General features: G+C 41.4%; 1 protein-coding gene across 2 annotated transcripts in view; it reads left to right on the top strand.

Moving 5' to 3' along the window:
• Positions 1 to 526: 526 nt before the first annotated feature.
• Positions 527 to 25467, top strand: part of LOC6585075 — a 30592-nt gene continuing 5651 nt past the window's right edge. For both annotated transcript variants that reach the window (XM_032732610.2, XM_002010679.4), the window contains exons 1-6: positions 527 to 728; positions 17789 to 17965; positions 22197 to 22409; positions 23840 to 24658; positions 24748 to 24927; positions 25002 to 25397. In XM_032732610.2, coding sequence (XP_032588501.1) covers positions 626 to 728; positions 17789 to 17965; positions 22197 to 22409; positions 23840 to 24658; positions 24748 to 24927; positions 25002 to 25397 — 1888 coding nt within the window. In that variant the 5' untranslated portion in view covers positions 527 to 625. The remainder of the gene's footprint in view (positions 729 to 17788; positions 17966 to 22196; positions 22410 to 23839; positions 24659 to 24747; positions 24928 to 25001; positions 25398 to 25467) is intronic.

Here is a 25467-nt window from a genome sequence, read left to right as displayed (position 1 = left end):
TTAATTTTTTTCTTGTTTGCTCATTTTTAACACGAAATTCAATCGCGTCTAACGGTCTGACGCGCCTAACGGTACGCGCCTGGTGATCTACAAATTGTGCTCATTTAATTGCCAATTCTTTTTGTTTTCTTTTTTTTTATATATATAAATAAAAACATCAATATATAAATATATATTTTTTAAATTTTTTTTTTTTTTTTTTTTTGTGTGCCAAGGATAAACGAGTTGAGCGCGAACTGACACACTTTCCAGGTGCGCGCGTACACCTGTTTTCCCAAATTGTACTCAATTTCGACTTATTCCTGTGTTTCTTCCATTTACCAATTCTCTCTACCCAGGCATGTTGAAACATTTATAACATTTGCACATTTAACAACGAGTTTCGTGTAAACAAAGTCAGCGAAAAGCAAAGCAAATTAAATTCTGCAAAGAAAATACAACAACAATAACAACAAATTCATGTGAAAACAAATTGCAAATTCTAAGAAGGAGAAAAGTTTCCCAAAAAAAAAAATTAAATAAATAAATAAATAAACCAAAAAAAAAAAACGAAACTAAAACAAACATCAGAAGAAGAAGAGGAGGACGCAGCAACAGCTGAAGATCAAGTGAAGTGAGCGACAAAATGCAACGCACGCAGTCGCGGTCGCTGCCGCTGCTGCTGCTGCTGCTGCTGCTAACGACAGCACAGACGCAGACGCAGGCACAGGCGCAGGCGCAGAATATAGGTGAGTGTGTCAAGCGAAAGACGAAAAGACGAAAAGCCGAGAAGCGGCGAGACCAAGAAGCAGCTGCCTAGACGCAAAATAACAAAAACAAAATAAGCAAAAACCAGCAACAACAACAGCAACAAAAATACAAAACAAATTTTCTCTTACGGCTGCTGCTGCTTTGGCTGCTTCTGCTGCTTTCGGCTTCATCTTTCTGTTCATTTTTGGGAAGGGGGACTTAAAAAGTCAATTTTTTTGCATACACTTTTGTCGCCGAGTTTTTTTGGATTTCCGGTTCTGGTCGAAACAAAAGCTTGTGCACCTTTTTTCCCACGTTCATAAACCGAGCAGCAGCAACAATAACAACAATAACAACAACAACACCAAGAGTCCAGTCAAGTGCCGGCGACTGGTCAACTTGTTGTTGCTGCTATTGTTGCCGCTCGCTTTATATCGGTCAGCTTTTGTGCTCGTTAATTGTTTCGTGGGATACGCGCGACAAATGAAACGGAGAAACGGCCAAAACTGCCCCGAGACTCATATGCATATTGCAAGTACAGTGGGCACACGCTAGCCTCAAAAAACTAAAAAGAGTTTCACTGAGAGGGAGAGAGAAGGAGCATTCCATTTGGTATATGCGTACAGTAAATATATTGTATAATATAAACATCCTGTAAAACTCAATGTAACTGTTACGGTATATTGACAATATATTGACTATGTTTTCATACTCACTCAAACATGCCAGCAAGTGAGAGACATATTATTTCATAACTTTCCATTCCAATTTGAACTTTTCTTTATATGTTTTATAATATTTCTTGAGTAAACTTTTTATTTAGTTTACTGCACAATTTTATCGAAATCAAATCACCAAAAAAATTGTGAAATTAGAATATATAGACACATTATCTGCAAAAATTAAACAGTGGGATACAAAGAGCTTCTAAAGGTAGTTCAGATGAGACAGTCCTTAGCCTATTTATATATAATATCAATTGAAGCATTTGAAAGTATTCTTTCCATATATAGTATCTCTCTATATGACCTATAGTCTATATCATATATAGTCTCAATTTTAGCAATTGCTCTTTTTTCATCTCTCTCTCTCTCTCTCTCTTTCTTTCCCTCTCTCTCTCTCTCTCTCTCTGTCTCGCTCGCTCTATTTCTATTCCATTGCATATGTAGTTTCAATTGAAATGATCGTTAGTTCTCCTTGCATTACTTTCATCATTTTGTCATTGATATTACGAGTCTCTTGACTGGCTTCTCCTGCCTGCACCAATTCACTTGTTTGTCATAGCCAGTGTATACTGTGCATACTACGTAAGCGCAGTCTGTTTGGCTAGTGGGCGTGCCCGGCAATGTTGACCGCAGGAAACGGATGTTTGTTTGGGTCAGCAAGCAGAAATAGCTGCAACAGCAACGACTCAGAGCTGGACAACCAAATGTGTCACAAGCGAAAGAGAAGGAAAAAAAACAAAAGACTTAGGCAACAAACTTGCTGCTGCTGCTGCTGCTGTCGTTGCTGTTGGTGCTGTTGCTGCTGCACGTGGCAGCGTCACCTGACTGAAAGGCAAGCAGCGCAACCTGTTGTGCCGTTCTTGTCTCCAATTACCAAACCGAGCTGCTGCACGTGGCAACAGATCGAGTTACAGTTAAACGTGCTGCGCGACAGGCAGGGTGGGCGGGGCGCAGGGCCAACGCCTTGAACTTGAGAACAAAGAACAACTTACGATCGCTTCAACTTTTACTGTTATCCACAAAAAAAAAAAAAAAACCTTTTGTTTTCTCTTGTTTTGTTGGGGAGGTTCGTAACGAGTCCATTAAGGCATAACTCAATAGCCGTGGCATCATAAAAGGAAATCAAAGGAACGCTAAGCACACCTCGGGCTGGAACAAAACTGTCCCAAAAATTTAAATGTTATCAGTGAGGCTGAATTACCGTTAGGGGCAGGGAAACGCACAAAAACTAAAACGGTGGGAAATGCTTTGTAAGAGATTAATTTAAATTACAAATCAAAAACAAGAGACGGAAAAGCCCGCAAGAAAATGCTAAAGCAATCAAGAAGAAACAAAAAGAGATAGAAATGAAAAATACAGTGAGCGTTAATAACAACAACAACAACAGCAACAATAACAAATTGTACAAGATATTAAAATAAAATTTACGACCAGCCAAAAAATTTCACAACAACAGAAAAACAGAAGGAAAGAAAAAAGCTTCGGGTTTGTTGTTGTTGTTTTTGTATTTGCCTCAAATGGGAAAGTTTTTAATGTATATGATATATACTAATACATTGATATATATATGTATATGTGTATCTAGTTTTTTTTTCTCAGCACAATTGTATTTCATATTGTGTTGACAATAAGAAAAGTAAAAGTGCAAACAGAGTGAAGTGAAAAGGCAAAAAAAAAAAAAAAAATGAAACAAACGAGGGGAAAAAACATTGTGGAAGAAGCTGCAGCCGAGGCGGCGCATTACGTACCTTCCACATTAGATGATGGGATGACTGGGCTGCGATGGGTCTGTCTATACGATAATGGCCAGGGCTGATGTACAACAGCTCATGCTGATCATTAACGTAATGATCATTAAATTGCATTGCGGAAGCTGTGCGATTTTAATTGCAATGCGAAAAGCGAAGCTCGCAAAGATACATAACTCACAAGAGCTATTATGTTGATGCTCCATGTCGATGCCACGGCTCATTTGTGCAACACACACCACACACACACACATATCGTCATCATCTATTTGGAGGCGTGGCACAATGTGCGCGCATGCGTGCAAGCATCAGCCTTTTGCTTTTCATCATATTATTAATATTATTTTTGTGGTCTGAGGCTAAAAACTCTCCCAAACGAGGCGGCGGCTGCCCGTTTGCCCTTACATAAGCGCGGCCAAACAACAAACTGGCCCAACGAGGAAGTCAAAATAAACAGAGTTGAGGAAGCCAAAAAGGCGGCAACCGTAGGCGTGTATCACGCACTTCAGCGAGACAAACCGCACTTGCGTCTCTCTCCCTCTCCCTCTCCCTCTCTCTCAGTCTCTGTCTCTGTCTCTGTCTCTGTCTCTCTGGCGGCCACCGCAACCCAGACGAGAGCTGGGGATAAGCCTCAGACCAGATGTTAGAGTATCCTTTACCTCTCATCCATTACCAACTAGTTGCTTGCATAAGCCATCTCTTATGCAATGCACAAATAAACATACGCAAAAGTATTAACTATCTGCTTAACATGTTCATAAATTACTATAAAAGTTTCAACAGTTTTCGCATACCGAATTACATGGCTATAACTCACAATATTCTTTCGTTCACTGATCCCGATTAAATAATTGAATCTGATAGAAAAATTTTCAAATTCCACTTAGTATGCATTGATATATCAATATTCAAAACTCTAAACTACAACAGTTTCTGAGTTTCTTGGAAACACTAACTTTTTATTATTAAAATCACAGTTATTATCTGTTTTTCTTCCAAATTATCGTAAAAGTTAAGTTAAATATTGAAATGATACGTCCTACTTTAATTTCCATAGCTTTAGCTCCGATATATGCAGAGTTTCTTGAGAACATTAACAGCTTCAACTGAAAATCTTAAGCAAAATGCAAAAACATCTCCACATCGTATTCACACAAACAAAATTTGATTGCTCCAGCTCAAATAGATGCTGAGTTCTTTGAGAACATTATTTATAATCTCGTGTATTATCACCTGTCCAATAATTTTACAGCACTAGTTATTAACCAATCTTTATACATTACTCACATTCCTCTTTTTCTTAGCTCTAGCTCAAGCAGATCCCGAGTTCTTTAAGAATATTATTGAAAATCATTATATTATCAGTTTTCCAATAAGTTGCTTAACTACATCTCTTTATACGCTATTTAAGTACCAATTTTGATAGCTGTAACTTTAATAGGTCCTCGGTTCCATGAGAACGAACTTGTGTTTAGCTCACTTTGCTCCCTCGTTAACCTTGCACAAGACTTCAGTGCTTTATTTGGGGGAGTTACGTTAATCAGCGCTTAATGAATTTGATTAGTGTTTTCATTGATAATGAGCTCATTTGGGGAGTGCGACAAAGTGTCGAGGGCACAAACATTGCGCAATTGTCGCGCACTTGCTCCATGGAATGGCTCTCAATAGTCGCGCATGTTCGACATCACAACTTTACGCAATTCGAGTTCATTTTTGTTATTTTTCGGCTTTTGAATAAATTTCAGGTGCAATCATCAGACGCCTTGGCACGTAGCGAGGGAGTGGGGCACGCTCTCTGCTGTGTGTGTGTGTGTGTGTAGAGCATGGAGTGTGGAGTGAGGCAAGTATGGAATGAAAATGGAAATGAGACACTGCACAACTTGCGCAAGCTGCAAAGTGGCCTTGCCAGAGACTCCACACCAGGGAAACAAGACGTCACTTATTTAGCTGACGTCTGTGTGGGTCGCTGATTGAGACGAAGAGTTCGTCGAGGGAGAGAGCGAGTGGGATTAGTCTTATGGAGGCTTACAGATCAATGCATGAGATGGCAGCAGGAAAACACTCTAGTTCAATCAAATAAATTTCAGGCTAGACTCTATGAGAAGCCGATCGATCGAAAAGTCAAAGATCAGCAGATTCGAAGATCAAAAGATAGGCATAAAGATCACATTGCTTTTTCGTAATATTCTCTTTTCACACCTGAAACAAACAAATACAAGTTAGACAATCAACGATGAAAGCCTATAAAAACCAAAATTGGACATAATGAAACATTGATCACCGATCAAAAGAATCACGATCAGTCTGTCAGTTCGACAAAAGCTATGCATAGAAATGGGTTAATAAATGAAAACTCGAGCAGTTATACAAATGTAGTCTTTGTTCATGCAGATCAAAGATCACACTAACGATCAATCTTACGTCACGATCCTCAACGGGCCTTTAGAAGATTATATAAACATCATATGTTAGTATAGTAAGACTAAATATATATATATATATATGCATAATTTATAGAATGTAGAAAATTTTTAAATTGACCTCAAGAAACTTTAATAAAATTGTAATTAAAATTTCCCATAAACATTGGAAGAAGAGTATTAAAGATGAACACATCCCGATTGCAAATTTGATAAACATATATAGATATATAAGATTTCTATAGACTGACTTAACGATTATGGAATATTTATAAATAGATTTTCATAGAAATTTCTGGCTTTCATATAATATATATAAACTATTTGCCAGATTATCCGGCAGAAATTTTCTACACAGCTGCAGTTACGTCAACTCTTTAGAGAAGAAGCTTTAATGCATATATATTACTTATATACATATATATTAAATCTGAATACATATAGACATACATTTACATATTTATATACATGAGTTTATGCATTTGCATTCCATCGAGTTTTAGGTTTTTTATTTTGTATTTTTTTGTATTTTTGTGAGGTGCAGCTCATTTGTATGGAATGCTCATTATAGCCATATGAAATATCAGCTGCAGTTGAATATTTATTTCGATGAGCACACACATATGCACACACGCACACCTGCACACAGAGCCAGTGACATATACACACGCATGCATAGTAAAACTTTCGCGTTCGTTGCCTAAGTCATTCGTTTGGCGCTGTGCGAAGAAATTGTAATGTGTGTCGCAGTGAAATGCGCGGAAAGTGAAACTAAGCATCTAATAAATAAATGAAATTGTTTGCTATTAGTAGCGCATTTAAATGACAACAACAACAGCAACAACAACAAGCAGCCATGCCAGCAACATGAAAGCTGAAAGGCAAAAAAGGTGTAGCTAATGTCTGGACGACAGAATTTATGCGCTTTTTAATTTAATTAATTGTAATGAATGTGAGTGTTGCTGTTGTTGCTGTTGCTGTTGCTGTTGTTGGCATTTTGAAATAAGCTGGCAACAATTGGCCCGCTGGCTGAGTGGCACCTGATTCATGACTCGTTTCGCAGCCATCAATGCCACAAGGCGAACGCCATCGAAATTGTTATAAATAATTGCCTTTTGTTAATAACTTTAAATGCTCGCTGTGCGTGTGTGTGAGTGTGTGCGTTTGTGTGTGTGCGTTTCGTCACTGGCCCACTAAAAACTAAAAAATAAAAAATAAATAAACACAAAGCAAAGCAAAGCTGTTGCAATTGCCATAAAATCGACTGCCAAATGCGTTGCAGCTGAAAATTGAACTTGAAGTTGAAGCACTGCAGCTGCCCACAATTATCGATATTTATCGATTGCAATGAATGCATGCACTTGAAGTAAACGAAATCTTGCTTCAATTACCAGCAGAAATTTGAGTCTATTTTTAATTTTTTTTTTTTCTTAACTTAATTTTAATTTTAACTAAAATATTTTATAAGCTGTCAACTTTCGCCTATAGCTCAGTCTCCATTCATTGCCTTCATCTCATTTTTTTCTGGAGCTCAGCTGAATTCGAAAAAATTATTTATATTTAAATCAAATTTTCCCAAACTTCATATTTATTAATGCAATTTTTTACTATGTCAAAATTAGTATAAAAACAAAGCTTTGTTACCTCTAATTAAAAAAAAATGTAGTTTAGCAAGATCCCGCTTGCCACGTAGCTTAGATCTTCAGCGTAAACGTTTAAAGCTCTGTTTATAATTTTAAGATAAATAGCTGTATCTAAATGGCCTTCTCTCTAGTTGAATACTAGTTCTACCTATTGTTTATATTTGTAGAAACAATCAAAACCTATTTCATTCAAAAAGCATTCAATTTCGAATTCGGCAAGAGCTGAGCTCGCCGTTTGTTTTTTGTTTTTTTTCGCATTGCTCAAGATTTTTCGATATCGCAACTTTCACAGCAACAGGTAGCAAAAAAAAAAATCAAATAAAAACAAAAATTATATATTTATACATAAGCACATATATACACAGAAACAATGCGAAGGCAGCGCCCACACTCACACACACACACACACACATGCCAGAAGAATGCTGGGCCGCACTTGTTGTGGGAGAAAGCCAAGCCCATGCCACAGAGCCACACAAACACACACTCACACACACAGAGAGTCGCACACATGGGACTATTATAGACATGGCCATAACTTGATCAAGCATAAGCCAATTGATTTTGCACCACTGTGCAACAGCAGCAGCAGCAACAGCTGCTGCTTGAGCAACTCGGGCTATAACAATAACAATTGCCATAGATTAGCGCCCGAATAGGACGTTGCCTTAAGAAGTGCATTACAGTATATATCTATGGGTATGTGTATAGGTGTGTGTGTGTGTGTGTGTGTGTGTGTGTGTATGCATATATGCCCATGCATGTGCCCGACTAATTGCATAGATGCTCTTGCACTTGGACTCTAGCTAATGCATGGCTAATGCTGAGCAATGGTTCTTGCACTGCAACATCATCATGATCATCCTCATCATCGTCATCATGATCATGATGATTGCTTTTGTTCATTATGTTAGCAAGTTCAATGGCCGTTGGCTTATCCACAGCAATCGGAAGTGTGGATGACGCTGCGCTTCCAATCAATAAACGCGGCAGCAACACTTGCCACACATGAGCAATTGTTGCTGCTGTTGTGGGGCGTTTATGCTGCTGTCTGTTCGGCTGCAGTCAGCCAACAGCAGCGTGTTGTTGTTGATTTCATAATGTTTGCTCTTGTTGCTGCTGTTGCTGTTGCTGTTGCTGTTATTGCTGTTGCTGCCAGCGGCAACTGTCTAGCGGTAAATAGCGAACGATTGGAATGCCAGCAACAGCATGTGGACACAGAAACTGAAGCGCCAGCAACAACAACAACAGCAGCAACAATGAAGACAGCGAAATAACATTTGTTTTATAATCAAAGCACGCCAGCAACACAAGAACAGCAACAACAACAACCACAACAACAACAGCAACAGCAACAGTGACTAAAGTGAAATTTTCATAATAATTCGAAACGCTGTCCGCTGACTGCTAAACTGCTTCTAATTTTCACTCCAAGGCGTTGCCAGTTGTTGCTGTTGCTGTTGTTGTTGCTGTTGCTGTAAATGATATTGCTGTTGTTCATTTGCATAGCGCGCGTTGACAAAAAGTTTTTACTTTATGAACTTTGCCGAGGAGAAAGGCCAACAGCAGCAACAACAAAAACACATTTGTTATATTTATGTTGCTGTTGTGGTTGCTGCTGCTGCTGCTGCTGCTGTTGTTGTTGCTGCTGCCCATTTTTTTCTTCTATTGTAATTCTTAATGCCTTTTGCTTGGCTCTTATGCAAATGATTTGAGCCAAGCTAAGCCAGTTCTACAGCCAAATTCATATATGTTGTTGCTGCTGCTCATTCCCACATTTAAGAAGAAAAAAAAAATAAGAGAAAAAATTTGTGCGGCGGCTGCCAAAACAAAACCACAAAAATGCCAGGAAAAAAAAGCAACAAAAATCAAGAGTTAACCAAAAAAAGTATCCAAGCAACAACAGCAACAACAATGCGAAAAAAATCTTTGCGGCGTGTGCAACAAATTAGGCACAAACCAAAAATAAATGCAAAAAAAAAAAAGACAGCAACATCTAATGATATATTGCTAGCGCGCAGCAGCAACAACAATGCGGCACACACAGCAACTGCAACGAGAACGATTCTCAACAACAACAACAACAACGTCACACACACACACATACATACACACACACACACGCAAAGCACGAGCCGTGAAGTGAGCTGAGCTTAGATATTGCTGCTTTGCTTGCACCGCATGTTGCTGCTGCTGCCTGCCTGCAATTGCAGGTGTTTTCGCAGCTGCTGCTGTCAAACACACACACACACACACACACAACAACACACATACGCGTGCATTTGGGCTCGTCTTGACCCAGTTTGTGTCAGAGAAGGACGAGTGCAGGCAGCAGTCGCAGCCACAGCCGCAGCCGCAGCAACAGTTGCTGCTGCCAACACCTTTCTTTCCGCGCTTGCACATTGATTTGTTGGCTTGACTTGGAATGCGGTCAACTGGCAAACGGCTGCGAGCAGAACCAACAGCATCAGCAACAACAGCAGCAACAACAGCAGCAGCAGCAGCATCAGCAACAGCAGCAACAGCAATCGAGCTTTGGTCAATGTCGTAGCCAATTGTTGCCGTTGCTTGGCCTTGCTTTGCTGCTTTAGCGGCAATCAAGCGTTTCCTTTGGCGGCAAAAGTGCCGCAAAATCGTATCGAACCTGTTATATGCCCATATCCCCATCTCTCTCGCTCTCTCCCTGCCTATCTCTATTTCTCTCTCTCTCTCTCTCTCTCTATCTATCTCTCTCATATTCTGTCTGGGCTCTACTTTCGAGCGAGACCTTGTCAACAGTTGTGGCACAGGTGAAAGATGTTGCTGCTGTGCTCGATGCTGTCATTGTCTATTGCTATTGCTATTGCTGTTGTTGCTGTTGTTGCTGTTGTTGTTGTTGCTGTTGCTGGTTCTTAGTCTGTGCGTTTTATATAACTGTTTAAGCATGAAAAGTTTATTGTTGTTGTCTGCGTCTGGCCGCCTCTGTTGCTGTTGTTGTTGTTGTGCGTACCGTTACATAAATGCCTAGAGCCAGCAGCAGCAGCAGCAACAACAACAATGAAGAAGAAGACGGCTAGAAGTCAAGACAAGTCAGCGCATGTTTATTTAATGCGCTTAACAGCTTTTAGCCGGACAACGACTCTTAGACATGCTACAAAGTGACTAGCTAGCCCTCTCTCTCTCTCTCTCTCAGTCTCTCTCTCTCTCGCTCTCTTTCTGTGTGTTGTTCTCGATTGATGTCTCAATTCTGAACTTGAGCGGAAGTACAAATCAAAAGACTTAGGCAACGAACTTGCAATTACTTGCGCACAAACACAAAGAGAAACAAAAGGCAATTGCGAAATGGTTTTTTAACGAGCTGCTGCTAATTTTTTTGCCCGCCAGCAACCAAATGCAGCTGCAACAGCAACAGCAACAGCAGCAGCACCACCAACCACCAACAACTTCTACTAACTGGGTCAGGCAGCGTCTGCTTCAAGAAGCAACTTAAATGAAATTCTCGAAAGCCGGCCAAGTGAAGCAACGCGCCAATTTATGTAAATCCAAAACCAATCAGCCTCAAACAGGCAACAACAGCAACTGCGGCAACAGCGGCATCAGCAGCAGCAACAGCAACAGCATCGTCATCATTATCATCATTATGAGCGCTGATAGTCTAACGGTTTAAACCGTTTCTGATTTGACAAACAACAACAGCAGCCGCATTCGAAGTGGAATGAATACACAAAGCTGAAGCGCGTAGGAAAATTATTTTCCATATACCCTATAGACTAGTTCTAGAAGGTCTATGCGTGACAGCAGCCGTGCCAAACTAACTTTGTGATATTCCGCCTCAAGCACATTCGACTCGTTAATCAGTTCGAGTTAACTTAATTCGCTCAGAGCCCATTGACACAATGTTCTTATATAACTCGCAGCAGTTAATGGAGAGCTCCCAGTGTTAACTGTCGTGGCAAGCCAAGAAGAAGAGTTGCCCGAATAATTAGGCCAATGAAAAAGGAGCAACTGGTTCGCCAGACTGCCTCATGGATGTATGTAGTATTATATAAACTGAAAGCTAGGGGCAATAATTGGGATGATAATGAAATTAGCAATGATGATGATAATCTCAATGGAGATAACAATGAGAATGATAATGAAATTGACTGTGAGAAGGACAATGATATGATATGGATATTGACAATGACAATGATACTGATAGATAATAATAATGATTAAGTTTGTGGTAATTATGACTTTGATGATTGTCAATTTAATAATGATAAACATATTGATAATTACCAATTATGCTAATAATGATAATGATAGTGAAATCCAGTCTGAGACAATAATAGATTGAAATTGACGATGATAATGACGCTGATGATAATGCCAATGCAAAGTATAATGAATTTGGAATTAATAATGAAAATATTAATGATTATGATAATGACTATAATAATGAAATTGACAATGACAATCGTAATCGTAGTGATAATGATGATGATAATGAAATAGCCAATGATATATCTTAAAGCTGATGATTATTAATGCTAATTAATCCTTTTCGTAGTTCTCCTAGGGCATCCGCTAGTCAGGCATGCCTGATGCCAAGCTGCTCTGCGCGCGCAGCTCAGCACGATATCTTAAAAATTAGTTGGCCCATGAATCATTGCGGCTTACAAGCAAAGCTCCCTCTGTTCCCTGGCCCGAATTCGTAGCTGGCCCCAGCTAAGCAGAGAGCCGACTGTGGGCAGCCCAGAAAAGAAAAGGGAAAACCTTTGTAATGAGCGCATCTTTTTGGACATGCTGCGCTTTTCACTTGCCGCCGCCGTTGCTGTTGCTGCTGCTGCTGTGTGTTACTGTTGCTGTGTGTTGCTGTTGTCGTTTGGCTGTTGCTGCTGAACTATCTCAATTGGGTCATCAGCCAAGGCAAATGTTTGCTTTCCTTTGGCCGCACTTGCACTTTTCAATTTCGTAATTGAAGCCAGCAGAGAAGAAACTGAAGCACACAGCGAAGAAAACGATAACAGAGAGACGCAGAAGACGATGAAGCTGAGGCAGCGGAACTGAAACTTTTTTGTGCTGCTTCTGCAGCAGCAACCGAAGCGTGGGCGTTGAGCAATCAGCGCATGACGCGACCTACTGCAAGTCGCACAGCAGTTGCCCTCAGTTCGACACACACACACACACCCCCCTCTCTCTCTCTCTTTCTCTGTCTAAGTGGGTCCCCTATCTTATTAGCCCGCGAGCAGTGTGTTGAGGTGGGCGTGGTCAAGCGAGCTGACAAATTCACACGCTAACCGAAGACAGCGGCCAGAAAATATGCTAATTGCAAAGCAGAGACAGCTCCACTTACCCCTAGCTCCCCCACTGCCCCTGCCCCCGCCCCCGTCCATTATGCACTCTGCAGGCAATTAGGCTGAATTTCTTTTATTGCTGCTGCTGCTGTTGTTGTTGTTGGAATTTAGCGACCCATACGCAAATTGTTGTCGTCGTCGCACGGAATGCGAATTGTTTTGTGCATCTCTGCCACAAGTTGCATTGCCCATTTGGCTGCAAATAGAAAGCGTCGTGCAGCCAGCAATTAGCTTATGAAGTGGTTGCTATAGGAGGGGAGGAGGAAGGGGGGCAAAGAAATTGGGGGATAAATGGCTCTAACCACACAGCTGCTTATTAAAGTTCAGCGTTCGTTGCTCAGAAAATGCTCAAAAATGCAGACTGAGGAGTGGCTGTTGCCTAGTCAGCTTGAGATAAAAGCTCAAATGAACTAGTTCATCTGCTCAATTCGTTGTGTTCTGAGCACACAATTACGCTAAATTGCTTATATTTCTTATACAGATTCGTTTTGCTTTAAAGTCGAACTGGAACTAGCTCATTATAGTAAGTTAGTGATAGAACTAGTTCATTAGTTACATATCCAAGCTTAGAAAGATCATGAACTACTTCATTTGCATAAATTTTGGTTCATTTGCCCAAACCAGTAAAGCTGCCAAGTTTTAATCTTTGGCTCATATGAACTAGTTCATTTGCATATACTCTTGGCAAACTAACTGTGTGGAAAGCTTGTGACTCTTCCGCTAAAACCTTTTGCCTAAACTAACTAGTATGCGAAATATCATATTGTTCAACTAAACTAGTTCTTCGTTCTAGCTCCGTTTTAGGTAGTCTGAACTTGGAGTGAGCTTAAGACATTTCATTGCTTAGACTGACTGAGTGAGTCATCATACAACTGGTTGTGTTTCACACAGTTGGGCGCATAGTTCATTGAACTAGTTCCACAGTTCACACTAATTGACTGACTGATCAACGTGCAATTCAATTCACATGCAATTAACATTTCACCTGCGAAAAGAGCAACAGCAACAGCAACAGCAACAACAACAACAACAACAACAACAACAACAACAATGGCAACAGCTATAGCTATACACACTAACAACACACCCTTTACGCCCCTTTGGCCACTCCCCCCCTTGCGACCCCATGTTCTGCTGCATTGTTTGTGGCCTTGCTGACCCGGCTGGCCGGTGTGCGAAGCTTTCGCTTTTTATTTGTGCTTCTCTAGCTCGATGAATGCTTTTTATCTGTAATTTGTTTAACTGACTGCCCAGTGCCCAACCCCCCCTCCCCCTATACCCTCCATCCCTGCCTGAATACTCACACACACACACACACGCACAACTTATTTTGGGCTTGTGCAAACAATTCGATAATTCGAAGCAACTGTTGCTGATGGCCAATTTGTAACAACAACAACAACAACAGCAGCCACAGCTGCCTCTAACTGTTATATTTTGATGGCTCATTATTATTGTTAGCATGATTAACATTATTATGACGTTTATTGTGTTTATTATGAATAATATGCGTTGATTTTTATTGCATTTACGAAAAACTCGAAAGAAAAACGTGGAAAAAGAAAAAACGTTGTTGCTGCGTCTTTTGTTTTCTACAAATTGCTCTTGTTGTCACTGCCCACTAGTGTGTGTGTGTGTGTGTGTGTGTGTGTGTGCCTGTTTATATATGTCTATATTTATATATAGTTATAGCTTTATATGCGGGGTATCACTTTCACTAGGCTGGCGCACGTAGAAAGCCAAACGAAAGCAAAGGCAACAAACGAAAACCAAACAAAAAGCTGACAACAAAACGTTGCACGTTGCGGCAGGTAACAACAGCAACAACAACAGCTAGCCCTATGAAGCACGTATATATGTATATATATGTAGATGTATTTATAAGTATGTATTGGTAGACATATATCTCTTCACAATTTCCATGCTTGGCTGACGCCTTGGCTCAACCTTTTTCCTAGCTCACATCGGGAAGCAGTTCACCGGCTCCAGCTTCAGTTCCAGTTCCAATTTCTTTGCGCTTTTTTGTTGTTGTTTTTCTCTTTTGTGTGTGTGTGTGTGTTCGGCTCGTTTGAGCGCACAGCGTGGGAGTTACAGTGAAGCCTGGCTGTGTAACTGAAACTGAAATTGAAAATTAATTCATGAACTTGATTTCTTAATTTTGTTGTTGCTTTTGCTCAGTTTCTCCCTCTCTCTTTCTCTCTGCCCCTCTTTCGCTGTATTTTCCGCTATATTTGGCTTTGTTTTGTTTCATGAATTTAAATTTAGCTGCACTGATTTGATTAGTGCCGCCAGCAACAAGCAACAAGCAACAAGCAACAGGCAACAGCAACAGACAACTTGCAACAGCAACATGCTGCATTGGGTAAGGGGCAGGCAAGGGGCAATAGGCAACCGTTATGATGAAATTGCTCGACATTGATTGTATAAGCAGCGGCTGTCCGCCACTTGCAACTGGCCATAACACGCCAGCAACAATTGCTGCTGCTGCGGCTGCGACTGCGGCTGCAGCTGCTTGGAAAGTTGCATTGGTCAAATGATGCTGCAGTTATTCGAGCATTTATGGCATGACTGAATGCCCAAGACTGTGCACAGTCCATAAAGCAAGCGCTGCCTAATGAGCTGCCAGCTGTGTGCAGCATGAAATGACATACACAGCAGCAACAGCAACTGCAACAACAGCAGCAACAACAACAACAACTGCTCAGAACTTCAGCTCACTGTCTGCATCGGTTGAATGATAATGTTTAGCTTGGAATTTGCAGTCGACACGACAGCAACATCTAACTGACTCACATATGGAGCAGCAGCAGTAACAGCAACAGCAACAGCAACAGCAACAACAGCAACAGCAACAACATCATGATCTATGGCCAGCGGTCAGCAACAATTCAAAGCCAAATGATGAACAGACGCCTCAGACGTCATGACATGCAAATGCGCCTGGGAACTAACTAAATTGAAAATATAATCACTGAATAGCAATAGCAATAGCAACAACAACAACACCAGCAACAATTGTTAGATATTTTGCATACATTACGTTGTTGGCAAATCTCACAGCTTTTAAGTTATTCAGGCTGGTTGCTGGCTGCTGCTTGCTAATGAAGTAAGAAAGGTTTTTATTTGTTAAAAACAGCAACAACAACAACAACAATAGCCATGCAATTTTAGCTTATAACACTTGATAAGACGCTAAGATTAATTGTCAGTCAGCATTAAAATTTACAATTTGCCAACAATAAAATTTGCTGAGATCAAAACTCTCTTGGACTTGTCGAACTACCACTTAAAAGCGTGGAATTCAAATGGAATTTATTACAATAATTTGGAAAAAATTTTTAATAGATATTAGAGATACCCTATATCTCTTATCAAAGGTCTTAGTAAATAAATGATTAGTATAAATTATTATTGGAACTCTCTTAGAATATTCATGCTGAATTTGAAGTGAAAATGAAACTCTTTAAAAATCCATTCAATTTCAGGTCCTTATTTAGTGCGAGTTTCAATAAGAAAAAACTTTCAAAGTTTAGCAAAAATGTGTTAAGATATTACAAGCTAAGCACTGACTATACTTTTAACTAACTAAAGCTACAGCTAAAGCTTCAGCTGAAACTATCGATTAACTGTTCTCATTGAACTTCTAAGACAGATGTGAAACTCAACTGATCGGAAAAACTCGAAATCAATTTCAATAAATACTTTATCACAGTACGGCATTCCCTCACAACAAGCCCAGTTGATCTCTCTTATTTTTACAGGGTATATTCAGCTTAGATCATTTCAATTCCACTCAAGTATCGTTCGATATGTGAATATGTTCAATGAAGTGAATCGAACACGAATATTTAATGTTTCTAATGTATGCAATCATAATTCGCTCCAGCCACGCCCACACAGCAGCCCTATTCATATGGTGTCTAACAGAGTACTGCACTGTTGGAAGCTTTCGCCTTGTGCTTGACAATTGTTGTTGTCACTGTTGTTGTTGTTGTTGTCACTGTTGTTGTTGTTGTCACTGTTGTTGTTGTTGTTGCAGCTATATTCTCACGCTTTGCATTGACAGCAATTGCAAGCGGACAGCAACGGCGAGCTGAGAATATTTTGCAATGCTGAATTGTTGGCATTTTTGAGGCGTTTCGCTAACGCCAGCGAGTCGGGCTACAAAATGCCCAACAACAACAGCAACAACAACAACAACAAGAACAGCCAAACTGGAACGAAACTTGCTTAATTGCCCAGCGCAAAGCCATTGGGGAGCTCTGGCCACAGTTAGCCAGTTTGCTTGGCCAGCTTGGCTAGCTTGGCTAGTTGGCCAGCTTGGGAATTTGACAGGTTGTTGGCCGACAAATGTCGACATCGTCGCATTTTATGAGTTACCCACAGCCAAGCTAAGCCCGTAGGATCTGCATTGGAAATGCATTTGAATGCCGAACACCTGTTGAAATAATATCCGCCATGAAATTAGCTTCGCACAACTTGGGTTTTTGTTTGAACGGCAACTGAAAAGTGTTAATTGATCTGCAGTTAAGACTTTATGCAGCTGAGCGGTCCAACGCGATGCAGTTTCCATTGAGCTGATTCTCATTTTGCATTTCAAATAACAAAGCTTGGTGAGGGTAGAGGCAGCTCTGCTGTGCTATTGTCTGAGATCGAAGTTTTCCTCGAAGATGGAATGTTAAATCATCCATGTGAAATATGCTTGAGCAGGCTAAGGTCTAGATTAGCTACTCAACTTGATGGGCTAACCTGAGGGTCAAGTTTAATGCCTGGCTTATCATATCAATCGCCCATCTAGATTAAAGATTTATATAAGAGGGATCTTATCTAGATGTGCTCTAGGCTGCCTGAAATGCTTGACCCTTGGGTCAATCAATCAATAATATCTGTTAAAGTTGAGCTTCCCTAAGTCTCCTCTATGATTCCCATAGTAATTTTAATATGAATTCCAATTTAAAATAAGGTTAAACCATCAACTAATCAGCTAAATCAAGAAATCAATCAGAGACCACTAAATGAAACTGTATAAAGACCGCAAGGCCCGAAGACCTTTTTGTTATTGATGAACTTTTAATATGCGAGCCGAAGTTCTCTTGCATAAATGAATATTAATGCTTAATCAAATATTATCAAAATATGCTTCAGCTTAACTAATATCCCCCTCTCTACCTATCTCTCTCCCTCTCTCTCTCTCTCTCTTTCTAGATGAAGGCTGCAGTTTTCCGGGCTCTCCGGCGCACAGCAGCGTTGTCTTCACGAACGCGAATCTAACGCAGGGCACCGTCGCCTCCTACAGCTGTGAGCGTGGCTTTGAGCTGTTGGGACCCGCCAGACGTGTCTGCGACAAGGGTCAATGGGTGCCAGAGGGTATACCGTTCTGTGGTAAGTACAGCTAGACTAACAGTTATCCTACAAAAACTCACGAAGCAACTCAAATAATATTGACTAGCGCTAAAAACTCTAAGACTAATGCAATAAGCCTTCAGCTCTAGGCTACAAATTTAAACTTTTTACCTAACAACAAGACAAGATAATCACTTACCCTATATTCAAGCATAAAGATCCATCAAACAACTAGCCAAGAGTAGACTGTATGATATTACCCCAAATACCTCTAACTTATTGATAATACGGATGCACAGTCGAGCATAGCCACGTATGCAAATAATACAGGGTATGCAGGAGTCTGCTACACGCTTACGTGACCCCACCCTCTAGGCCTTTTCAATTTTGTTAAAGGCTATTGTGAAGTGCCTGCTGTAAACAAAAGACTTAAGACACAAACTTGCCGCAGTCAATTGGCCCGTTGAGCATTTTGTAGCTTCAATTAGCACCTTCTGCTTCATCATCAACATCTTCTTCGACATCTTCAGCTTGGCTGACTGCCCAAAACGAAGGCACATGTGCTCTCCATATGTGCACACAACTTTCACCAACGACAACGACAACGACAACGTTCTCAATGATACACGCGCCATCGGAATTCCAATTTCCAAAAAACACTAAAAAAAAAAAAAAATACCGAAATCCAATTCCAAATGCAAAGTGAAACATGATTAACACGACGCACAATTTGGCCTGTATATGAGTGTGTGTGTGTATGTGTGTGCGCATGTGTGTGTTCTCGATGAAAGGCGGAACATACGGCAACAGCAACATGTCCGATCGAAATGCGAGTTGAACATTGAACGTAACGATTTGACCCACATTTTCAGTAGTTCGTTTGTTGATCTTTTTTCCCATTTTAACTCGTCTCAAACGACTCGAAAAATATGTATAGAAAAAAAACGAAATACAACAAAAATAATGTTCTAAGTGAATTAGACTAGACTGCAACTTCCGCCCGTTAGGCAAACAACGTGAAAATTGATTGACAGCAGCAACGGCTCACGCAAGTCGTGCTCGAATCGAAATTGAAATGGAATACAAAATAGAAATTTCAATTTAAGTCAAACTAGTTTCAAAAGTAGCTTAAGATCGATTAAATTTTGATCGAAACGAAAGCTGCAATTGAAATAAAGTTGAACTGAAATTGAATAAAAATTTAATTCAAATTCAAGTCTAGTGCAAATTGAATGAAATCTAAAAGCAGACTGTAAGAAAATTTTATGATGAAATATTAATGAAAATGGAATATTAATGGCGGAATAATTGTTTAGATTGACAAACTAGACTTATAAATTAAATTCAATTCAATTCAATTGAATAGAAATGTGATTTAATTGAATGACCATTAAATAAAAGATACAAAAAAAAATAAAAAAAAATAAAAACAAATAATAATATAAGCTTAACAGGAAATTTAAATTATGAAAATTAAATTGAAACTAAACGAATGTCGAATAGGTATGGAATTGAAACGGAAATCAAATTTAAAATTTATTGAAATTAAGTTTACATTGAATTGACTCTAAAAATTTCATTAACGCTTCATTTTAAAAATTGATCTATATTACTGTAGACTCACTAATTTAAGTGAGGTAAGAATTGAGTTCAATTTCAATGGAGCAATTGTCTGTCAGCCTTGGCCATTTCTATAGCTACTTAAGCAGCCCATCTGCTCCAAGCACGGGCTCTGACAAATGGTTCTTCACAAAGCATCGTTTAGCTACCGACGCCCACGCAACGTGAAACTAGTTTTTCATTTCCTCATGAATAGTTTACATAACTGTTTGGAGGCATATTTTTGGTCGTCGCTGGGCGAACCTGTTTGGCGTCGCGCTGCAGCTGAATGAAAAGCAAGGCAGGCAGATGATGCCGATGCCAGAGCTTAGAAGAACTAGGGGAAATTCTTTTGGATATCTGGATATATCTCAGCCACTAACATTCACATGTTTAGTCAAGCCAATATCAAGTTGTGCCTATCGATCATCAACTGAGTTGATTGCTAATAGAGGCGATTGGATTCGGTTTTCAGTGAGCTCAAAGTTCGATTTTGTCGGTATGTCAAATGTTGTCATTACGTTTCCCAGATTTGTAAGACTTGAGCGTTAACGGTTTTTTTTTTTTTTTTTCGTTACGTTTTGTTGACTTACGGCTGTCTCTGATTTTCGAGTGGTAAATTGCGCCCTGCAGACAAATTGGCGTTGCTTGCGGCAGCCGGCTGAATGATGGCAGCCCACAGCCGCCGGTACGAATCGTCGGTTTCATTGATTAATTGAACAATGGCTGGATTGAATGGGAATTGAAAGAGCATAGCGCCAAATTGAATGTGAGCGCAATGATTGGGAACCTGATGACACAGCAGGCGGTACTGCAAAACTCCAAAGCTAAGAGCCCAACATCAAATTGGAAATTGTGGTTAATTGAAAATTGAAATTGAAGCAGAAGTAGGGCGCACTTCTACAGGCATTTGTCACAGTTGGAAAGTGTTGAAAAGTGAGTTTAAAGTTGAAAGAGTAGCTGGAGAGGTTAAGTCTTTAAAATCGAACTAGGTCAAAGAATATACAAGTAAATTTAATTGAAGATTGCCGAAAAATCGAAGTGAAAATTAATTGAAATCAAATTAGTTCCAAATGTAAATTGAAATGTGAATTAGGCGTCGACTAGCACGATGAGTAAATTTAATTGAACTTAAATTGTTTACAAATTTGCAATTGAAATTGAATAAATATATAATTGAATCAGCAAATTCAAAACGAGTCTAAAAAAATCATAAAGAAATGAAATAAAATTCAATTTAAATTGATACTAAATTGAAATTGAAAGTCAATTAAAATGAAATTTTAAAAAATGCAAACTAATTGCGTGAGCCACAATAATTTTAAAAGTACTCAAATCACAATGAAATTGAAACGAAATAGTTCAACCAAATCGAATGCGTTTGTCAACAACAAACAACTCGCTTCAACTGGGCACTTAATTAACGCTGAAACTTGAACTTGAAGTTGAGGCTGAAGCTGAAGCTGACGCAGAAAATGGAGATAGAGATGGAAATGGAAATGGAAATGGAGCTGGAAGTGCCACCAAGAGCGGCACCTGCCAGCCAGATAAGCGTAGATAACTCGAAGCAGTTGCTGCTCACTGTAGAAAGTCTGTTGAAATAAAATACAAAATACAAAAAAAGAAAGAAAAAAATAACTACAGAAGATTTTTACGATCTGCGATCTGAGAGCGCGTCATGAGCCGCTGCCTGCCTAGCTGTGGAGCCAAGTGAGCCGGTGTGCCTTCTTTATCCGACAGATGCATCTGATTAATGAATCTCTCAATGCCGCCACACACACACTGACTCACACACACACACACACACACTCGCACACAGTGCGTAGCAATGTAATTAAGACCAGGCAACAACAATTACAACAAAAAGCAGTTGAAAGAAAAAGTTGGTAAAAAAAAGACCAAATTTCACTTTTGCTTAAATAAGTGTGATACCCTGTAACTAATTAAACCAACGGATAAACTGCATTTGAGCAGATGATTTAGCAAAGATTGAGGGCAGCCAAGCAGCGATAAGGAATATAGAAAGGGTAGCTCAATAGAAACGAGATTCACGCAACTTGATATATCTCTTCTTCTTTGATCATAAGAAAAGCCTATCGATATGCTCACATCTTTATACTATCGATAAGTAACGATTATCAAAGCAATGTTCTAGCAATGAGATATTATCGATGCATAAGTCAACCCACTAAATTTGATAGACAAAAGCCTATTTACCCCTACATCTTTCGGCTCTTGCGCCAAAGTCTATTCGATTCGATTCGAGGGTATTTTTATCGTTTGTTTATCTCTTACACACACACACAGGCAATTAGTTTTGGGCCTTGTAACACTCGCTGGGTTCTAACCACTAATTGGTTACTAGCCAGCTAGAAGGTCTGTCGAGTTTGTGACTTTAACTTGACAAATTTTGCAGTTAGAGAGAACTTTTTTATTCTTTTGGTTTTGTATAGGTCTTTGGCTTTTGTTGCCGTCCCGAAAGCGTGTCAGGGCCATGCACAGAGCTAGCCCTGGCCAAACTTCTATGGACCTTGTCTGGGTCTGGGAAATGACAACAATAAGACAAAAGGCTTTGATCTGAGTACCCAACGCACTCTTCGAAGAACCTATGAAATCTTAATTCGCCATCGCTTTAATCTCAACTATCTTGAACTGTTTCTCATCTCGTTAGTGCTAAACGTGGCCGCGGGCAAGGCGCCAATGCAGATATCAACAGAGGGCGCCGGTGCACCACAGAAGGCCATCGATGGCTCCACCTCCGCCTTCTTCACGCCGGAGACCTGTTCGCTAACGAAGCCGGAGCGCTCGCCCTGGTGGTATGTCAATCTGCTGGAGCCCTATATGGTGCAGCTGGTGCGTCTGGACTTTGGCAAATCCTGTTGCGGTAAGTTGTCTGCAAAAAAAAAAATAAAATTAAATAGATTTTACAGATGCGACATTACGACTGAAACAGTTAACGAGAGCTTTAAGCTTGTGCTAGAGACATATAGAAATTTAGGCTTAGGCAATCGAAATGTCATAGAATGATATCTAAATAAAGTTCTTAAGTGAATGGATAAATCTAATGGATCAATATATGATTAAAGCTTTTACTTGAAGTGTTTGCTGCATTTTAAGCATTTAGCTGAGCTTTTAGTTATAAGCTTTAATGTACTTTGGAAGCTTTTATATTTATGTTGAAGTAGCTGTAGAGTAAGAGATTATAATTATAGAAATATATTAATGGCTGATTGACATTGGGATTTTATAGCAGAAAGCTATGAAAGTAGATGAATCTATTTAATGAATGGTTGGTAAAGCCAAGCAACATATTATCAATCACTATATTTATTTGAGAGCTTAAAACATGCTCAAGACTTGAATGGGTTTTAAACCTATAAAGTAGAAGTGGCTTATAGAGCAATGAGAGTTGAGCTTAGAGTTGGAGTTGGGGCTATTAATGAAGAAACTTTCAACAAAGTAGAGCAGAGCGAAAAAAGAGTCAGACAACTGAGTAAGCTATATAGTTAAGCTGACTATATGAAAAGAAGAAAAACTATATGTATTTCATAGATAGATCATTCATCATGGTAGAAGTATATAATAGAGTAAGAAGTCCAGAAGTCTCAGCACTCTTTACAGAAGTAAAATGAGTTCCTTGGCAGAGAAGTATTATGTCTATTGCCACGATTAGCTCGATTAGAGTATTCTAATTTGAATTCAAGGCGAAATTGAATCAACTTCAAGTGGAGCACAGCCAGGCAGATTGAGTGCTCACTTAGCTGTCCGATTTCAGTTGGTTTTTTAGCCAAATGGCGAAGGCGAAGGCGAAGGCGAATGCGGCACGAAGTCGCCTGACGGGTTCGCAGGTTCCACAAAGGGTAGCCCCCAAAACCCACGGCTAAGGCAAACAACTGTCAGAGGTAGAAGAGATGGAAGCAGAGAGCGAGAGGGGGAGGGGCAGAAAGAGTGGCAGGGAGAAAGGGTAGACAAACAAGTCAGGCAAATGCTTTCACTTGGCTGCAACAAGTTGTGGCAGCCGCCGAGAAGACGAAGAAGAAGAAGACGAAAAAATGTGTTATGTGATTTTGCAATGGCTCAGTGGTGCAGCTGGCTGGCAGGGCCTGGCTGTGACGTAGGTAGGGGAGGGGAGAGAAGGGAGGTCGGTGGGGGAGGGGGGGGCCAAATGCAAGCCGAATATTTATGATTACTTTCACTGCGCACTGAACTTGGCTGACCCGCCACATGCTGTATGCCACATGCCGCATGCTGCATGCTGCATGCCACACACTTGCCCATCTGATTGTGTCTGCTGCTCTGCTCTCATTGCCACAGGCAACAAACCGGCTACGATTGTGGTGCGCGTTGGCAACAATCGTCCCGACCTGGGCACGAATCCCATATGCAATCGTTTCACCGGCCTCCTCGAGGCCGGCCAGCCGCTCTTCCTGCCCTGCAATCCGCCCATGCCGGGCGCCTTTGTCAGCGTGCATCTGGAGAACAACACACCGAATCCGCTGTCTATATGCGAGGCATTCGTCTACACGGATCAGGCGCTGCCCATCGAGCGCTGCCCCACGTTCCGGGATCAGCCGCCCGGCGCCCTGGCCTCGTACAACGGCAAGTGCTACATCTTCTACAATCGGCAGCCATTGAATTTCCTCGATGCGCTGTCCTTCTGTCGGTCGCGCGGCGGCACCCTGATCAGCGAGAGCAACCCAGCCCTGCAGGGCTTCATCAGCTGGGAGCTGTGGCGTCGCCATCGCAGCGACGTCAGCTCCCAGTACTGGATGGGCGCTGTGCGCGATGGCAGCGACCGCAGCAGCTGGAAGTGGGTCAACGGCGATGAGCTGACCGTCTCCTTCTGGAATCATCCGGGCGGCGACGAGGACTGCGCCCGCTTCGATGGCTCCAAGGGCTGGCTCTGGAGCGACACCAATTGCAACACTCTGCTCAATTTCATCTGCCAGCACCAGCCCAAGACCTGCGGCCGGCCCGAGCAGCCGCCCAACTCGACGATGATCGCCCTCAACGGCTACGAGGTGGGCGCCCAGATCAAATACAGCTGCGATCCGAACCACTTGCTGGTGGGACCGGCAACACGCACCTGCCTCGAAACGGGCTTCTACAACGAGTTTCCACCCGTCTGCAAATGTAAGTAGAGCCACACATCAGAATGGCCCTTCGCTGTCTGGTCGATCATGCCCGCCATACCCTAGACTCTAACACCGTTCACGTTGCAGACATTGAATGCGGTCTGCCCGCCAGCATTGCCCATGGCTCGTATGGACTGCTCAATGGCACCGTCGGCTACCTCAGCCTGGTGAAATATGCCTGCGACGAGGGCTACGAGATGATTGGACGCGCGCTGCTCACCTGCGACTTTGACGAGCGCTGGAACGGACCGCCGCCACGCTGCGAGAGTAAGGCTCATCTCTACCTCTACATCTGTGTCCCACTCACTCACTCTCTCTCTCTCTCTCTCTCTCTCTCTCAGTTGTCGAGTGTGATACGCTGCCGGGCAACTACTACAACACGATCATTAGCGCTCCGAACGGCACCTACTACGGCTCCAAGGCGGAGATCAGCTGCCCGCCTGGCTATCGCATGGAGGGACCGCGTGTGCTCAGCTGCTTGGCCACGGGCCAGTGGAGCAGCGCTTTGCCGCGTTGCATCAAACTGGAACCCTCCACGCTGGCCACGCCACCCGCACCGCCCTCGACGGCCTCGACGTCCTCGCTGCCGCCGTTTAGGCCCAAGATCACGGCCAGCACGAGTCGCACGCCCGCCTATCGGCCGCCCATCAGCACCAGCAGCAGCAGCAGCAGCGCCACGCCCAGCACAGTCGCCAGCTATCCACACAGCACGCCGCAGGTGGAGATCAATGGCGAAGGTGAGTGACAGCAGAGAACCAAAGAAAGAGAGAGATAGAGGTAGCATCATCTGTGCTTTTCCTCCCATTG

This window comes from Drosophila mojavensis, unplaced genomic scaffold, assembly GCF_018153725.1.
Source record: "Drosophila mojavensis isolate 15081-1352.22 unplaced genomic scaffold, ASM1815372v1 contig_136, whole genome shotgun sequence".
Taxonomy (NCBI): Eukaryota; Metazoa; Arthropoda; class Insecta; order Diptera; family Drosophilidae; genus Drosophila; species Drosophila mojavensis.
Note: the sequence above shows the minus strand (reverse complement) of the source record. Positions and strands in the feature narration are given on the sequence as shown.